Here is a 19,749-nt window from a genome sequence, read left to right as displayed (position 1 = left end):
TGCGAATGTTGCCAATTGCAACAACTAAATAGCCAGTGTTGCAACAGTAACAACAACAACTGCCGACTGCTATGTAATTTACTTCCGCAACGGCAGTTTAAACATATCCGAGCCGCCACAAACATGGCCCAGGCAACACCCACCACTTCCTAATTGTGAAAACCAATTTGCGCTGCTATAAATTAGAAAGACAAACGGCAGCGGAGATGGAGACGGAGTCGGTGTCGGTGTCGGTGTCGGTGTCGGTGACGGCAACAGGGGCACAGGGAAATGGAAAGCCAAACGGGTATGGCACCGACAATGTTGCCAATGAGTTCGCCAAAATGTCGGCTGCTTCTGCGTACAGTAACGATTGCTTAAGCGGGGCAACCAGCCTTGAAACTCAATTGACTTTCAGGATGTGAATAGAGAATATATACATATATATATATATATATATATATATATATATATATATATATATATATATATATATATATATATATATATATATATATATATATATATATATATATATATATATATATAGATATATATATATAGATATATATATATAAAGGTGCTCTGTTCTCTGCTGAGTCTGCTGTGTGGTTTTTAAATTAGATCGTTCGCGCCTCATGGCTAGAGGAATTTAACGAAGTTGTGCTCCCCTGGACTATCCACTAGATTGCGATCGAGCCTCGAAACTCATCTGACTTTCAGGATATACTCGTATGTGATGAGATATATATATGATCTCTAGAGGTGCTGTCTTCTCTTAGAGTCTGCTGGGTAGTTTTTAAATTAGATGGTTAGCCCTCAATGGCTAGAGGAATGTAACGAAGATTTGCCCGCCCGGACTATCCACTTGATTGCGATTGCTTAAGCGGGGCAATCAGCCTTGAAACTCAACTGACATTTAAGATACACTCGTATGTGATGAGAGGATATATACATATGTATATGCATGTAGGTATAGTCATTGATCTGTAGAGATGCTCTCATCTCCTAGAGTCTGTTGTGTGGTTTTTAAAGCACTAACAATTATATCATTCGTCCTTAATGGCTAGACGAATGTAACGAAAATGCTCCCGTCCGCACTATCCACTAGATTTGTTATCCAATATAAATATATTCTAATATATGTAAGCGGAATTGTTTACCAGCCAGCTACAGCAATTATCTTGAGCTATTGGTATACTATATCTGCCATGTAAAGAAATACGCGAAACATCGACTTGTAACTTAGTGTAGAAAGTGTGTTGACGGCTAGCTAAGATTATATTTGACTTTCTCACCGGCTAACCAATGCTAGTCTTAAAATCCTAAATCTTGTATTATTTTACATGATTTTCAAGAAGCCCACAAAATATGAGCAGGCAAGGCTATATTAGCAAACAAAGCCAATATTCAGCTTAAGATTTCTCTTGTTGTGGGAAATGGCTGCAACTTATAATATTTATCAAAATCATGTGCTAAAAAGTGATCTGGGAATTACAGTGGACAGTAACAGAAAAAGCTAAGTCAATTATTGAATTTTGAGAGCATGAGAACAGAGGAGTACGAGCCTCTCTTGAATACTTAAATTAAAATCAAACGTTTTAGAACTCATTTAAGTTTCAATTCTTCTTGAAATGCGATCCCAATTCTTGCATATGTATATTAATCTTTTGGGATTATATTTAAGATGAAGTTTTTCTTGTGCGGTTTCAGTGTTTTATAAGTTTAAATCAATCTGGATTAGGCTCGATTCCATTCAGACTATTCATATGTCTATCAGTATACTCTTACAACCAACTAAATACCGAAATTCCTAAATTAGACGATTTATACATGCCCACCGGGTTTTAGGCATTCTTCTACATATGCTCATCAAATGTGGAACCAAGAGAGAATTCGATTTAAAAAGCAAACTCCTCTTCATGAAATGGCTTAGGACTCTGAAGTTTAGTGATTTTTGTTCCCTTTTAAGCAGCTTCTACTGTATGTATATATGTGTATACTTACAAGCCCAAGCACACACATGTAAATAAATATGTTTGTGGATATGTGTGTGTGTGTGTGGCTTTGCCTGTACGGCCGCCGTTTGCATATCTTGGAAATTTGCATAAATAGACTTTAATTGTTTGCAATTATAATGCGAGCGGAGTGTAAACGAAACCGAAAAGCAAAACCCAACGATGCGCCTCACACCCAAACCTACCTACCGAGCCGACGTTCTTGTCCTACCCTATAATACTCTCTATCCATCCCCACCTAGCCCCGAACCGTCCAGGCCAGTACAGACCGGAGCACACCGACCAACCCGACCCTTTTGTCAGTTAATTATGCCGCGACAGCCCTGGCTCTGATTGCTAGTCTGTTGACTGCCCTGGCTCCATTTTTTGGCTGCTTGCCGCTTAATGTCAACGACTTATCGACTTTTCTATTTGCCCCTTGCAGACTCTCCACCGCCGCCCATGCACGAGGACGATGCGTCTAGCAATGGCAGTGCTGGGAAACGTCGACGCTGTCGCACAAATTTCAACACCTGGCAGTTGGAGGAGCTCGAGCGCGCCTTCCTCAGCAGCCACTATCCGGATGTATTCATGCGTGAGGCATTAGCAATGCGTTTGGACTTAAAGGAGGGCCGCATAGCGGTAAGTTGAAGCTAAAAAAAAACCAGGTGCTGATAATGCTCGCCTTGTAAGCGCAACAAATCAATAATAATGATAATTATTCCTAATCAGCAATACGATTTCTAGGCAAATCTCTTCGTCAGTTCATCTGTCCGTCCATCCGTCTGTCCGTCTGACCGTCTGACCGTCTGTGTGAGTGGAAAGTATACAAAAGAACTAGAAAAACCAAACTTGGCATTCGGACTCTGCTATGTCCCATAAAAGTCAAGTTTGTTTCAGTTTTTTAATAGAAACCCACTTGGAAAACTAAACTATTTATATTTCGATTTGAAAACTGTGGTTGAGACATGCTCGATTCAAATAAAAATCTTTCAAAATTTAGACTTAAAAGCGTCATAAATGCGTGCATGATTTTTGTAGAATTGTTCGATTGATTTTTCTCTAAAAACGCAGCTGCCTTACAACTCCACGCTGGAAACCCAAACTAAACGATTCGTATTTCGATTTGAAAACTGTGGTTGAGACATGCTCGATTCAAATAAATCGATAAATTTGTTAAAACATAGCTGCCTGACAACCATACAAGTATTTAAAGATATTTCACAACTGCCATCAACTGGTATACGAGAATAGTATGTGCCCTTAAGATTCTCTTGACCAAAGCGGTTACAAATTTGGCATTGAAGTTATTGTTCAGGTTAGTTGAGTGCGCAGCTCGAAGACGTTGCGTGTACGCCATTGTAAAACAATTTGGCGGCAACTGCAACTCAATTACTCAATAAAACCAATTACCTTCCTATTTTTATTCATTATAATTCATTTTATTTCATTTCCAATTGCGTTTCGTGTCGCTTGTTGTTGTAATGATTTCAATTGCTGAATTGACGGGGAAATGGGAAGGACGAGCGGGGAGAAGACCAAAGAGTATAACCCTTTTTGCTCGCAACCTCGGAGCCTCAAAGCCTCGGAAAGCTGCACTTGCATGTCAATCGTGTGATTATCGTGCCCTGGGTGCGGGACAGAGTGCAACGCTTTGCCTGAAATTGTTTCTTGACATGACATATCAATTTGTCAATACAAACGACAAGTCAAGTTTGTCTGTCAGACTGTCTGTCTGTCTGCCCGTCTGTCCCTCTGCCTCTCTGTCTATCAGTTGGATGGTTGGTGCACAAATCCAAAGAGTGGAAGAGGTAGAGGGAATGGGGCGTACTAGGGATGGACAGGGAACCGACTGAAATCTGTGTTTTAACAGCACATTACACGAAATTTATACTATATATTGTTGTATGAAGAACCTTTAATGTTTTTTCAAAACAAATGATTAACAAAATTATGAAATTTTTTTAAACAATATAGCATATAATACTTATGTATGTATATCGTATCTCAGCATGTGCTTAGACTTAAAAACTCAAGCTACGGAAAACAAATTGCATGTCATACATAACTTCTGAGCCTTTCGATTCTATAAAGTATTTTTTTGTGCTCAAGAAAATATATTGCACTTATATCTATAGGAGTAATTTAATTAGTAATTTATGAATTGTGTAGTAGTTAACTGAAGGTATGGACAGACTGGCAAAAAAATTGGCTAAATATCATAAATATCATTCTGCTTTGGAATTCACTCTCTATTGTCGAATTGCAAAAAGAAAAAAAGTCAAATTCGTGCGCAAATTATTTGCTAGTCTGAATATAACTTAATGTTTGTGTTTTTCTTTTCTGCTCTTTCCTTTTTTTTTTGTTTATAACGCTCGATAAAGGTATTTAGATTCTATATAGACTGCTATAGCTTAACTAGAGTTTCCTGGGTTGCATTTCTTTCGCTTTTTATTGTCGAATTGCAGAAAAAAAAATCAAATTCGTGCGCAAATTATTTGCATGTCTGAACGTAACTTCATGTTTGTGTTTTTCTTTTCTGCTCTTTCCTTTTTTTTAAAAACGCTCGATAAAGGTATTTAGATTCTGTATAGACTGCTATAGCTTAACTAGCGTTTCCTGGCTTGCATTGCTTTCGTTCTTGATTGTCAAATTTCAAAAAAACAAATTCGTGGGGAAATTATTTGCATGTCTGAACGTAACTTCATGTTTGTGTTTTTCTTTTCTGCTCTTTCCTTTTTTTTTGTTTATAACGCTCGATAAAGGTATTTAGATTCTATATAGACTGCTATAGCTTAACTAGCGTTTCCTGGCTTGCATTGCTTTCGGGCACCACATCTATCTCAACACGTCTCGACATGTCCGTCCGTTCGTCTGAACACCGAGAAATTGTGCACTAGATGCCTCGATTTTAGGTCTATATTGTTGTTCTGTTCGTGTTTTCTAGCGCCTTTTTGAACAAACACGACCCACCGCTAGGGCAGACAGACGTTGCTGGGTGGCTTGTTAAAGCGCAGGTCGTGTGCATTGCATGCCACTGTTGTTGTACTTGTTGTTGTTGTAGTTGTTGCTACAAATGGAACATCAAAAACAATTTGCTGTACATTAAAAAGTGCACAATGCATGCAAATGACTTCAAATTGACACAAACACACACACACATACACGCATACAAATGAATTGTTGTTATTATTGTTTTTGTTGTTGTCACCGCAAGCCGCCGCCATGCAACAATACACAACACACTCACACACACACTCACTCTCACATTCACAGATATAAATACACGCCCCCGACAACAACATCATCTACGACGACAACTTGCTTTTGGTTGCGCTTGAGTTGTTTCACAAAATGCGCGACGATTATCGACGCCATTTTGTTTGTCGTCATCGATGTTGTTGCTGCTTTTCTAGTTGCTGTTGCTGTTGCAGTTCTCCTTCTTGTTGTTGTTGTTGTTGTTGTAGACTAACCACGCGCTTGCCACTCGTCTCATTGCAGGTCTGGTTTCAAAATCGTCGCGCCAAATGGCGCAAGAAGGAGCATACGAAGAAGGGACCCGGCCGGCCAGCCCACAATGCGCAGCCGCAAAGCTGCAGCGGAGCTCCCATACCGTTACCCGAGCTACGCGCCAAAGAGCGGTGAGTTGAGATCAAAATCAATAACATATTGGTTGCCCCTATTAATAGAATCCCAATGAGAAATTAGTAAAGGGTATGCTTTAATTTTAAGTTCGAACGTCAAAATCCTAAGGACTATGTACAAAAACATAAGACAACAAAGTATTCTTCTAAAATGCAATTCTCAAACCAATTACGGGAAAACGCTTGCATTTGTAATTTAGAAATTTAGAAATAATCCAGAGAGCTCAGTCAAAAATTCTAAAAACTATCACTGGGAAATGAAAATATTCATAATTTCTGACTAGTGCATTAATTTATAAGAAACTAACAAAAAAAAAAAGAAATGTAGAATCGATTAAAGATGAAATCGCCAAGGTGAAAGTAAAGTATCAGATCAAGCTTCAGGCCCATCCTAATAGACTTGCGTAGTGTCTAACTTGACATATGGGACAGACCTCCGCATTCAGCAATAATAGTTAGGGCCGTACTCTAAATAATCAATTGCGTTTAATTCAATAAATATATAAGATTAAGTTCCGCCTACTTGTCATTAGTCTCTAAGAGAAAAGATTTAATAATTTAAAAATACCAAAAAAAAAGTTAAATATTTTCCCAAAGCCAGGGACAATCTGTTTGTTGTTTCGAATCAATTTCCTATTAATATATATTTAGATTAACTTCAATAAAGAAACCAGCAATTACACAATCTAATATTTTCTAAACTATTCTCTCAACATTTCAGTATTTTTGTGAAATATGTTTTAAAACTACTCGCAATATTTAGTTGGCAGTTTCAAGAGTAAGACGTTATTCCCGAATTTGCATTTCGTGCTCTAAGAATGGGCTAAAAACTATTAACAGAGACCAGGGGAAAGTTGGGGAAGCTAGTAGCAAATGTTCTTCTGGTAACATTCAATACCAGGAATGTAAAAAGTATAAAGTTTTTTAAATCGACTTTGACAAACGAAAAACGGTTAGTTCCACGAAACACAAAAGTGTCAGAGGACAAGATTGAGAAGCTCCAAGATTAGAATCTAATTATCTATTTGAAGAGTATTCTATTAATAAGGGGTGTCATCTGTAGCCAAATTAATAGTGACTTATGATTTATAATTGGATTGTTGTGAAGCATGCTATTGAGGGGCAACCTGCCTAGTCATATGTCATCTATTTTTATCTCTCTCTGTTGCTAATCAGTCTACATTTTCTTTCCACCCAGGGCCCAGCAACGCAAACGCATTGCCAAGGCCATTGAGCGGCAGGCGCGGAAGCTGCGATTGAAGGGCATTGAGGTGAATCTGGAGCAGCTGCGGTCGGACTATATGGCGCAACATGGCCTCCAATTGATGGCCGGGGCCGACGAGGAAGAAGCAGAGAAGGTGGGAGCTGTGGCTGGCGATGACGACGATGAGCTGCCCATTGATGTGGTGGGCGGCGTGGGTGGCGATAGTCTGGAAAATTCGCGTAGCTCGGACATAACCACGATAGCAACACACACAAGCCAAAGAATAAGACGCAGAAGCTGCTGCAACAGCAACAACAACACCACCACCACCACCACCACCAACAACAACAACAATGCCTCCCACGATGATAGTTCCGATGGTGATGGTAGAGTTATAATAAAATTGGAACCATTGCCAGCACTACCCGCGCTACCAGCCCCGACGCTGCCCCCCAAGCAAGTGCACAAGGGCCACCACCACTCCTCGTTCAGCATTGAGTCGCTGCTGGGCGGTGCTGCAATGCAGACATAACACCATGCAACACGGTGGCTAGCATTATCCATAGATTGTAGATTGTATAGAGCAGCTGGAAGATGCGAGTACTTAGCATTATGGCATGCGTGTTGACATAAATACCTTCGTTTTTTTTTTCTGGTGCATATCAAATGTCTTTCTTTTGGTGTAATGGGTGATGAGAGATGGCAAATGGAGAATGGAAAATGCAAAATGGAAAATGGCAAAGAATGGGTCAGGGCAGTAGAGCTTGAGGCCGCATAGCGCATTCTTTCGAGTGCATTTTTTAATTTGATCTCGACTGGCCCGCGGCTGCGTGTGCCACAAAGTTATGCGAATGTGCGAGCAGGAGGCGCAGGCAGTGCATCCATCAAATTCACACGCGGCATGCAACGAACCGTTGCACAATGGCAACAAATTTCAGATTTTGGGGGGAAATGTGTCAAGTTTCTAGCTGCATAACATATGTACAAGAATTGTAGCAAAAAGAACTTAAAGTGCAACATTTTATTTCCACATTTTAAGAGATTATAAGAGTATATTTGATCAAAAACCTGAGTATTAAGGTTTCAGTAGCAATGCGGATGATTGTCTCCATCTGATAAATATGTTGCAAGTTCGATATCGACATAATAAATATTTGTTTGAACTAGGCAGACTTCACGAATCATTCATTTTTCCAGGAGCACTATTATTCTTAAACTGAAGTCATTTCACAGAACAATATGTTATACTTGTATTTGAGAGAAAGCAAGTGGAAATATTTAAAATTTGAAAGCTTACGAGCGCGTTCTTCTCGAAATGCGATTCCAAAAGCAAGAGTGCTAAAACTACGATCCCAGAACAAATATCCACACAATTGAAGTAATTTCACAGAATATAGTATGTATGTTCGAAAAAAGGAGATATTTGAAATAAGAAAGTGCGCTGTTTCCAAAAGACGCTCCTTAATGACCAAATGGGTGATGAAGGATTGGATCTCCATTACTATTATAAATCAGCCTCACTTCTTTAGAGCACATTTATCCCTCAATTTAGCTTAAAGTATGCGGAATAAGGTCATATAAAATAAGGTTGGCTATACCGGTTAGAAGTTAAATATTATGTATAATAAGAAATAAGTGTCTCTTTTATGTTATGGCCTTGAAGAAGGTTTTATTTTAATCTGCGAACTATCCCTTAAATTGGTTTTTCAATTTTTTCAATTTTCTATTTAAATTGACAAAAAGTAAATACGATTTTTAAAAGAGTTCTTCGAGACATAAACGAATATTCAACTTAGTATTTTTTCCATATTCTGTTTATCAGAAAATCTTTGTTGAAGGCCTTGGAGCATATTTTCGCCGAAATATACATACGTGTTTATTGCCCAGATTTCTTTCTCCAAAATCTATAAGAACTAATAAGTATTGTGTAGATTAAAACACTAAACTAACTATGTATGTATATAAATTTTATCATTACATGATTGCCACTTTTTGTAGTGTTTGGCACACAGTGCAGCTTGTTGAGCAACTGTTTCTTACAGATACTTTCTGTTGAACGCATCATCAAGCCGCACTCATTCGTTCGCTCACACACTCGTCTGCCGCACTGGCCGAGAGGCAATTTTTGAAATGCAACGCAACGCAACGCAATGCATCCAAACGCATTCAACGAACCGACCACAAATGTAATACACACATCAGGCAAATAAATTAGAAGGCAACTCCTTCGGCAGAAGCGTCAGGCGCGTTGCGCCCCCTTCACACAGTTCTCTTGCACGTTCTCGTCCTCGTTCTCATCCTCGTCGCACAGTCGTACACCGTCCCGAGAGTTCCGAGAGTAATGCAGACAATCCGTCATGCAGGTGTGAATGATTCATTAATTTCTCGCCTTCATACGAATTTTCAGTTAACATGCAAGCGGAACCGAAACGAGCCGCAAAAGAGTTACGGCAACGTTGACGTCAACATTGGCAGCGACTCTGACTCTGACTCTGGCCGTGGCACTGGTGGCAGTGGCAGAGGCAGTGGCAGTAACAACGTTAAAGCTGCCAGGCATGCGCCGCCGTCATCGCTGCTTACTTATGATCCAGCTCCCCAACTCCAGCTTAACGTCTTCATTACGCACGGCCCACGTTTCCGCTCGTATATACACAGCACATGTGGTTGCCAATTTCGTTTTGAATTTTCAATTTCGTGGCATTTCCTTTTGGCTGCGACCGCCCCACACCGCACAGTGCGACATCCCTTGGATAGAAATCAAAACGAAATCATCATGCGATTTATTTTCACTTCAGCAGACACAGTGAACACAATTGTTGTGGAACATTCTCGTAAGAATTTAATGAACAGCGATGTCAGTCCGTCTCGTGTGGAATTGAGAAACATTAAATGCGTTCCATGTTGAAAAAACATGAAACGCATAAACCTGAATCTATCCTCAATGAAACTTAAATGAAAATATTTTAATGCATATGTTTCCAAACAAAACATAGTACATCGAACTATTGGTAAACTTATCCTGGTTTGTTAAATGGAAACCGCTGAAGCATCGCTTTAAATATGTTTTACTTTTACTAATTTTTACCCCAATTTTAAACCTTCTTTGGTCCGATTTAACTGATTCAAAGGGATAATAATAATATTAACAATATTCCCCAACAAATAAAAGGCACAAGTCTCCCGTCAAGTCTACAAAAACTTAATTTATGATTAATGAATATTTGATTTTTGATTTAATTTAAGTGTGTATTGAACTTTTTTGCGTTCTCTAGATTTAACGGACTTGACTTTTTCGAGATAAAAGTACATATTTAGACATTTCGTAATTTCATTATCGCCTTTCTTTCGCCATAGTGGAGCTTACCTTTTTAAGCACAGTATCTAAAATGTAAAGAGCATGTTTTGATTTGTAAGTATATGCATTCACATACTTATAAGGAGAAGGACGCATTTTCGACCCCTCAAATAATATAGCATTCGAGTATATTCTTAATCAGCATTGATCTAGACATATCCGTCCACCTGTCTGTCAGTTGAAAGATTGAACAAGCAGCATTTACCAAACTTGATTTATATGCTCTACTACGAGTTGATCATCTCTTCCCCAGCTACAGAATTCTACAGCGCTACCCACCATCCCTAAACCATTTATAAGAAGAGTTAACATCGAAATAATTTACTTTAGTTGAGACTTTTGCTCTTCTTTTTTATGCTGCTAAATTTAAACATACATTCTCACTTGTTATTAAAAGTTGATTGAAAACTTTTCGTTTCGCTTATATTTACGGATGGTAGTGCCTAGAAAATGTATAAGTCCATCAATCTGGAATTAATATTCGCATTCTCCCTATTCGACAATAATCGCCAGTTTCTTGTATTCAACAAGTAAACAGGGGCTCACCAGTTTTCATTAGCATACCTGTATCTATATAGTATACTATAGTATGTCTTCTGTTGCAAAGACAAATTGTGTGCCCCTCTTAATGAGTTGCTGGCTACGCCCATGACTTGAGCAGCGGGTGGCCTTTTCGGCTGCAGCTGGTCCGGCTGGCAAAGTCAGGTTTCGTTCCTCCATATCGGTTGCATTTCGTTTGCGTGTCCTTTTTGGCGCAGAACCGCAAAGAACCACAAAGGGCCAATTTGAACAAAATGGTTTTATAGATTTTAATTAATTCAAACTATAAACAAATAGGGATATGGCCAAAGCGGATGCGACTGCCAAAATTAATAAAAGCCCATAAAAAAAACCGCAGCAAAGTCGAAGCAACTTGTTTAATTTTGGCCGCAACGGCAATTCATTGCCCTACGAAGATTTTCCAGCATAGATTTGATGCAATATTATTTATTGGGCCATTTTTGGCTTGTCAAGTTGTATTATCACATTTCTATATTATTGGCTAAATAAATTAAAACAAACAAATTAAATTTTCAATCAAAAACGAATCAATTCCGGAAAAAAGCGATTCAATATTCCATTCTTTGTTTCCATATTTGATTATTGATTTAATTTATTAAATCCAGTTCAATCGATGGGAACACAAAGGCCTCTAATACAATTTTAGTAAATGCATATAATCAATTTTCTTATTCATTTATACATTTGATAGCAATGGGTGTCAAATAATTTGTTTGCAATAGCAATAAAATTCAGTTAAAATTGTGGCAACTTATATATTTTATTGTCAAATCTTTCATATGTTATATTTGTATTGAGCATTTGCAGAAAAGGAAAATTTAAAATAATAATAACAAAAGTTTTTCTTCATTCTTCTGAAATTTGCTTCAAATTTGATTTTTCGCATATATTTTCTAAAATAATTCTTCTTAAATTGTTGTGTTGAAATTTCTTAGGGTTGAAACGTTTCTAAGGCTCGACAAAAGTAATAAAAACTATTTTCTTAATGCCCAACAATTTCGAAATAGATTTCAATTTTAAAAATGTAGCACATATTTGTTTTATTTTTCTATTTTGAATTCTTTGGTTTTATTAATAAATTTCATATTTTATTTAAAGTTTAAAAAACATATTTTAATGGATATCTTTATCGTATATTCTCAGTTATTTAAAACGTTGTTAATTTGTTTATTTATATTTGATTCATTTTATTAGTTTTGCAATCATAAATTTCTATTATCTCATTCACTTTTTTATTAGAAAATAAAAGATATGTTGATTGGAAACCTATATATATTCAATTGGATCCGTAGACACTATTGAATACCCTACCTATTCGATATTCGATCATAGCATCCAAACACATTGCATTGCACATTCTTTCACACGAATTCGCCGATCAGCTCGTAAAAATTGTTGAATGATCTTCTTTGGGAGTCAGCAAGATGTTGTTGTTGTTGTTGTTCTTGTTGATGTTGGAGCTTAATGCAACAACAATTCATATTTTTTATTACACCTACTTGGGGCAACGCAAGCCAGACAGCAAGCCCACAAACGAACAGACCAGGACACATTCAACATTCGACCCCAAAATGAAGGCGTTAACCAACTTTAATACATTTATTTGGGCCAAAAAAAAAAATATGAAAAAAAAGAGGAGAAGAAAAAAGCGCAAACAAAAAAGACGGCGCAGCCGCAACAGCAGACCTTGCCATATCTGTCCAAAGTAATAATTATGTTTCACGTTGTTATCCTAATTTACGTGCTGGCCGGTTGCTGTTGCTGTTGCTGTGTCGTGGCTTCGGAGTCTCTCCCTCGACCCTCTCTCTCTCTGTGTCTGTGTCTGTGTCTCTGTCTCTGTCTCTCTCGCTCCCTGTCATGCGGCTGCTCTCTGTTGATGACACGATCATTGGAGACCGAGGATTCGTTTGACTTTGGCCCAAAACTGAACTTTGCGTGTCTGCAAATGCCGCAAGCGGTGCTCAGTTTTCAGTTTTCAAGTTCAGGTCGAGGCACCACTCAAATGCTCGCCTTCATGAAGACGACGAGGCAGACGTTGATCCAATGCGGCGCATTTCACTGGAAAAAATATTAAACACAAAGCGAGATACTGAAAATTGATTTCTCACCTTCGTGCACGTTAACGTTATGAGGCGACCGCAAACGGGACGGGATGGGCCGGTACGGTACCAGCATTGCCTGTTGTTTGCCTGCCTTGCTTTATAATTAATTAATATATATCGCCGCTCAGGAAGGCAAACTGAGAATGTTGCGACCGCCCGCCTTTTTTCTTCTCCCTCTCTCTTCTCCCCTGTTTCTACTCTGGCGAGTATTTGCTGTGTGGCTATTGCCTGGTCGTGATCGAGCCGCCCCTGCCTCCCCCTCTCTCTTGATGGCATATCCTTGGCCCATGGCCAACATTTCAATAAGTTGCTCTGACCCATGGCCAGTTCTAGGTGTAGGCCTAGACTTGGTACCGCAAACCCCAATACAGTACAGCACATCACAGCACAGATCCGTTCCGTTCCGTTCCGAACCGACCAGACTGCCTGTCTGCATAACTTTGCTTTGCCTGCAGTTCTCTGCTGCTTCTGCTGCTGCTCCCTCTCCCTCGTAAATTAAAAGTTATCTGTGAATTTATTGCATCATCGAGAAACTTTTCAATTCCAATGCGAGCCCCAATCCCCCATCCAAGGCAGCTAAGCACCTGTTTTGTCGTTCTGCACGCTCATCAATGGGAAAATTTATTTGTCATTTTTCTTTGCGCCATTTGTCGTGGCTTTTAATTCGCTTTCAAACTGCTCGCATAGCTTAGTTTTTCGTTCCATAAAAGGCAATTTCAGTTTCTTTCATTTTTATCTGCGCTCTAACACTGGCTAAGAGTATCTATGAAATTCCCAGTTGATTGGCAACACAAGCAGCATTGTTTAACTCTTTTGTCTGAATGTATGAACGCTTTTAACTCGGCAAGTGTTGGAAATAGAGCCATCAAACCTTCAATATTCCTTCATGTGGCACTTGGAACATTTTAACTGAAACATTTTAAGCCAAACTAAATGGATGTTTAGCCATATTTGTTTGTCCAGCTCTGCGTTAGTCTGCATTTCCGTTTGTATGACTGTATGAACACTTGCAGTTCCCAAGATGTTGGAGCTGGAGTCGTCAAACCTCTTACATTTCATGCTGTTTCTTGATTCTTTGCATTAGTAATCAGAGAACTATGTTCAAATGAAAAACTAAACCTTCCATATCCCCATCTTCCCATTTCTCGTCCAGATTCATAACTCTGGATATTTAGAAACAAACTTAGAATATTGTCTAATGCGCCAACTTTTCTTAACATTTTCAAATTAAACAAATTTTCAGTATTAAACACAGTAGGGTATACAATAATGGGCTTGTCAGTGCTCAGAATATAATACCTTCGCTGCTCATCTTTTGTTTGTTGGCTTTGAATGTGTCAAAAGAGCCCTAAATTCCGGCTATATGAAGGTGCAACACAGCATCAGCCCGAGCTCGAGCTGGAGCCCTCAACCCGCTCCCCGCTTTCCCGACATATTCGACGACTGCAGCATATTTGTTGTTTGTTTTTTTATTTTTTCTTCTTTATTTTTCCTAAATGTGCACGGCATATAAAAATTTGTATGATATGATTTTTATAGACTTCAAATCGATTTTTTTACGATCGTCGCTGGCTTTTTATGCGCCCATTGGTTTATGTGACAGGGGAACCGACTAACCGGACAGCCCGCTGTTCGCATCGGGCATTTAATTATGTAATTAGGTGTTAAAGCAAACAATTTGAGTCAAATATTTATGTTATGCGATGGCAGTATTCGAAACGGATTCCACACACGCACCGTTAGAAGCACAAGCCAGCCAGCCAGGCAACCAGCCAGTCAACCAGCCAGAGAGCTCCTCATTTTAAACTTATCGGCGCTACGGCATCGGCCAAGAATTGTGCGCCATATGCTGTTCGGCTCTGTTCCTTTCTGTTCTGCGGCCTGTGACGTTTCCATTCAATATCCGGCCTCTGGGGTCTCACACTGAGCCAAAGACCTGAGCTGAGACCGGGCCAGATACAGACCCAGACCCAGAGCCCGAGTCAGAGCCGACCACCTGTTGTGCCCTTTTTTCTATGTGCGCGCGCAACATTTTTAATTTAATTTTTTTTCATTCTTTTTTGCGAACTTAAATTATTTGTGCCTGGTTCGCAACAATGTCATCATCATCATCAACATCATCATCGTGTTTCATGATTAATAAATGTTGGGTGCTGTGCTGGCAAACGCGGAGGAAACGCGCTCCATATCTAAAAGTAAATATGACAACAGATGGGCAGCAGCAGCAGCCGTTCCAATTAGTTTTGAAAGTCTTCATTGATGCCTCGACTTCTGTCGATTTGAGGTGCGCTTTGAATTAATTATAATATAGTTTTTCAAAAAATAAAGTGGAGCTACAATAATCCATTGCCGTCAGCCATACCAATAGTTTCTCGAAAAGTGTTTTCTTATACGCTTGTACACTTTTATTTATCGCAGGATCTATATATGGAAAAGTAGTAAGGCTCTTATAGTTAAAACAGTCCAATGCAACCCAGGTTTTTATGAGCTCTGTTATAGTGTCTGAAGTTGCATTAAAATCTGTGCACTATATATATATCAAATTTTTTCCCACTGGCTTGGAGATTTTTCTTTTTCCCTTTCTACTCCTAACTTCATAAAATTAGCTCTTAAGTAGAAGTAAGTTTTCTCCTCTACTAACTATTTTTTAAGTCTGTTAGGTCTTTAATGTCTCTGACCACCTATGGCAGTGAATCGGAATATAGCTGGCCAAATGGTAAATATAATTCCCCCAACCTGTTTTGAGGCATTAATATGTAGACATTATTGTATAGTTATTTTTGAGGCTTTCCTATTTTTTTAAAATTAAATTATACAATAATAATATTATTCTATACCTTCATTGTAATATAATAACAAGAGAGAACGCAATAGTCGAGCAAGCCCGACAGTGTAATACCCTGTACCCAGGTAAACTTCCGACACTGAGGTATATGCGCTTCTAGCAGAAGCAAAAAGAGGAAGAAGAAGAACGAACTTGATGCTGCAGCTTGTGGGCGTAGTACCGAAGTAAAGTTGTTTCGCTAATAACTTTTTTTAGAACCATCCGATTTAGATGAAGTTTAAAACAAAAGTAGAATTGTATAGAAATTATGTGTGCAAAGTTTGGTTAGAGTAGCTTCTGAAATGTGGACGGTAATGAAGAAATTCTGTAGCGGGGGAAGGGGAGAAAATTCCAAAAAATAAAATAAACTCGTCCTTTCTCGGACCTAGGAGAATCTGGATGCCAACTTTGGTTATTCTAGCTTTTCTAGTTTCTGAGATCCTTGCGTTCATCCAGACGGACAGACGGACGGGCGGACATGTCTAGATCGATTTCTCTCGTCATGCTGATTCAGAATATATATACTTTATGGGGTCGGAGATGCTTCCTTCTGCATGTTACATACTTTGCACAAACCTAATATACCCTTTTAACCCTACGGGTACGAGGTATAAAAAGATTTTATAGTAACCTGTATCGACAGACACAATTTATTGATTTATAAAAATAAAATAAAAATATACAAGGTTGTCTGTAGAGTGTTCAAGAGTCGAACTGGCTCGCTGTTCACGTTCAACTTGTTCAATCTGTTGATCTCAGACCATTACTGTTTCGGCTGCATTTCAATTTCAAAAAACATCTGTAGTTCAATTAGAATGGAACTAACTAAGTATCACCCAAATGGGACAATATATACAAGTACATATGTGTTCCATTTCTTTTGCACTATTTGAAATTTTTTAGACACACACAGTTATCCCTTGTCGAGGCAATTTCCCGTTTTAAATTCAAATATTGTTCAAATTCACTTCGCTTTATCGTCGTATCTAAATATAGGACAGAGAGCATCTAAAATAATACGCTTATTCAACATTGAAGATAATTGAGTACAAATTGAACTCTTTTGGATGCCTTACATGGAGGTCTTTCAATAAAATAGCAAAGGCTTGAGCCCCTTTCAAATACGTAGCAGCGATATTCCAATCGCTCAGTAAATTAAAAGATTCAGATTCGTTTTTTCGTTTTTTTAATGTATTTTTTATGAAAAAAAAATAATGAAATAACTTAAAAATCAATCTAAAGCTACGATAACTATGTACAAATGTGATTATGCAAGTGTCCTGCCGTCAAGGCTGTCCCTTCAGCAGCGAATTTGCGTTCCAAGCGGCCGTGCTCAGGCGATGATAGTCACAGGCAATGCGACAGCCCTGACTGCAGAAGACAGCATCGCCGCACATTGATTTGGCCAAACTCCATTTGGCCACGGCGAGGACACGGCAGTAGTCGTGGCACATAAAGCAGTCGGGCTTGTCCCGGCAGAGGGGGGTGGGCAGCGGCGCGGGCAGCAGCGGGAGTGTGTGGCGATAACAAAGCTGGCGACACTGGGCCACGTGCCTCTGCAGCGGATGGATGCGCAGAACTGGTGATGGGTGCGTCAAGGCGCCGGATGGGGCCAACATTTCGTTGGATAGGGCGGCGCCCAGCGCACTGCCCATCAAGCAGATCAATCCGATACTGATCATGGTTGACGCTGATGTTGACGTTGTTGCTGACGTTAACATGACTGCTCCGATTCTTGCTGGCTGTTTACTGTTGCTCGTTACCTTGGCTTCTAAATGCATTTGGCTAACATCGCTTGCTTTTTATGCCCGCATTTCATTCACAAAATCGTCCAAAAACCCCTAGAGTTACAAACAGACACACACACACTCATAGATTTTGTGTCGCTTACCTGAGGCAACGGCATCTTATCGACCTAGTCTGCCTGCTAGTCGGCGCCTAACGTCCAAGCCGCGTGTCCAGGTAATTGAAAACACGTGTGCGCGCAACTCCGACGCCGACCCAGACGTTCATGAATGGCACACACTTCTGGAAATCCCTCGGAGATTCCCGTCATTCAATCGCCGGCTTTCGAGACTTCTCCTTACCTGAACCTCGATCATGTGGTCGCCTATGGCCATAACCGCGGCACAACTGAGTGGCTGGCTCGTTGACAATTTTTATGATTGCGTAATGACTTCGGCTACCTTCACCTTCAGCCAGAGAAGCGGGTTTTCCCGTTGCAATCACAACGTAATGCTTAAGCGCCACTACCACAGAACGAGGCTTGTGGCGTCATCTGTGGCTCAATTGTACAAACAACAAGTCTGGCTGTTGTTTGCACTTGACTGCCAGATGGCGACACAAACCCAGTTAGTCAATTCATCTACCTAGAGAGGAGAACTGTTTTGAGTGCGTCACGCCACGCGTGCGTGAATCAAAAATAGTCACGAGCACGAACTGTCCATATAATACAAAACACACGCTTTCTTTCTAATTAAAAACGATTTCGAATAAAAAGCAATGCAGCTCTTTCTAGTTCCATATTTAGAAGGTAAATCAGACCATTCCAGACCGATGCAACGAGTATTACGTATGAAGTAAAAATACAATTAAAGTGTAAAATTGAAATCCAGTCCAATCTTTTTATACCCTGTAGCCAAAGGGTGCGGCATATATGTTCTTGATCATGATGATAAGACGAATAGATATGAAAATGACCGTCTGTCTGAACACAAGGATCTCAGAAAGTATACGATCTAAAATAATTATATTTGGTATACTGATTCTCCGAAATCGGAGGAAGGGCAAGTTTGTTTTTTTCTGATAAATTTATAATTACATTTTTTTTAAATACGTTTTTTAAATATTTTTTTTTAGTGTGAGAGAGTACAGGGTATTTGAGGGTATTCTCGACTCGAGCATTCCATTCTTTCATTTAGACTTGTTTCTTTTTTTAAGTAAATCGAGTACGTTTGCTACTATTTTAAGTGAAAAGCAATTCGCAACGGTTAAAAAACAAACAGCAATCATTAGAATTATTTGATTATCGAAAGCATAACTGAAATAATTGTCACCACAAATACTTAAGTGAATACAAGTACAACAATATTTTGAAATAATTACTTTTGAATTGCAAAAATATGACCCTACTTTTATGGGATTATATTGAATGGAACCGAAGATGGGATCAAGAGGTGGTTTTTGTGGTTTTTATGGTTTTTTCTGCGTTCATTAAAATGTTTCATCATCGCTCAAAATCTGGTGCTTCTTGGACAATATGGAGCTGTATTAAAATTAATGTATAGGCAATCGATCTAGAAACAAAATGATCAAAATTTGGTTCATTTAGGATCAGTAGTCGAAACTAATTAATATCTATTTTAAGGAAATTGAAGAAAAGCACCAACTCAACATTTAAAAATCTCCCTACTTTTGTAGAATATAAATCTGTTGCTGTGTTGTTCATAACAACTCACTAATTGTCTTAATTGGCTGTGTATTAGTTTGTTTATTTAGTCATATTTGGATTCCAGTGTAGTCCAAAGCCAGCGCACGGAAAGATTACGATGATGAGCTCTCTTTTTTAATCATGCGAGATCAAGACTATTACTATAAGCCAATAAGCTAGACAAATACTATCCTCAACTGAATGAACTGAGCAATGAGGCTTAAATATGTAACAAACACAAAACCTTGCTGGCCAGGTATTGGAATACATCGCGGAATCTGGACACTTTAATTTGTTGTTATTGAAATAGTGCATACATTCATACGTTGGGTCAAAAGTTCTGTGTTCTGTGGAGAAAGCCTCGCTAATAATTAGTGTAAGTACAAATGTAAGTATTATGAAGAGATATCGCTTTTACGATTCTCAAATTCTCTATCTATAGAGAAACTAAATTATGCCGAAGCTTCTTCTCTCAATTTCCGTAACACGTTGTTGTCCGCACGGAACCAACTTTAAGAGCGTTTACGCATTCTTCCATGCCACCTGAAAGTCTAGCTGAGAATGAAGAATGCTCAGCATAATACGAATATGCTGCTCCACATCATCAACTGCAAGAAGATAAGAATCCTAGAGACTTGCCTTCTTACTCATAT

The 19,749-nt window shown here is 39.0% G+C and overlaps 1 protein-coding gene across 1 annotated transcript; it reads left to right on the top strand.

Annotated features, from left to right (window-relative positions):
* Positions 1-206: 206 nt before the first annotated feature.
* On the top strand, positions 207-7,356 carry LOC115629908 (homeobox protein unc-4). Its single transcript, XM_030526513.1, has 5 exons — positions 207-345; positions 2,422-2,618; positions 5,478-5,617; positions 6,819-7,063; positions 7,244-7,356. The coding sequence occupies exons 1-5, from the start codon at positions 207-209 to the stop codon at positions 7,354-7,356; spliced, it is 834 nt and encodes a 277-aa protein (XP_030382373.1).
* Positions 7,357-19,749: the final 12,393 nt, after the last annotated feature.

The sequence above is a fragment of the Scaptodrosophila lebanonensis genome, unplaced genomic scaffold, assembly GCF_003285725.1.
Source record: "Scaptodrosophila lebanonensis strain 11010-0011.00,11010-0021.00 unplaced genomic scaffold, SlebRS2 tig00000171-arrow-arrow-pilon, whole genome shotgun sequence".
Lineage (NCBI taxonomy): Eukaryota > Metazoa > Arthropoda > Insecta > Diptera > Drosophilidae > Scaptodrosophila > Scaptodrosophila lebanonensis.
This window is presented reverse-complemented; position numbering and strand designations above follow the sequence as displayed.

Coding starts and splice junctions, on each gene's coding strand:
- LOC115629908 (XM_030526513.1), top strand. CDS start 207: ATGGAGACGGAGTCGGTGTCGGTGTCGGTGTCGGTGTCGGTGACGGCA. Junction 2,619..5,477: donor TAAAGGAGGGCCGCATAGCG/GTAAGTTGAAGC, acceptor GTCTCATTGCAG/GTCTGGTTTCAAAATCGTCG. Junction 7,064..7,243: donor CGATAGTCTGGAAAATTCGC/GTAGCTCGGACA, acceptor AACCATTGCCAG/CACTACCCGCGCTACCAGCC.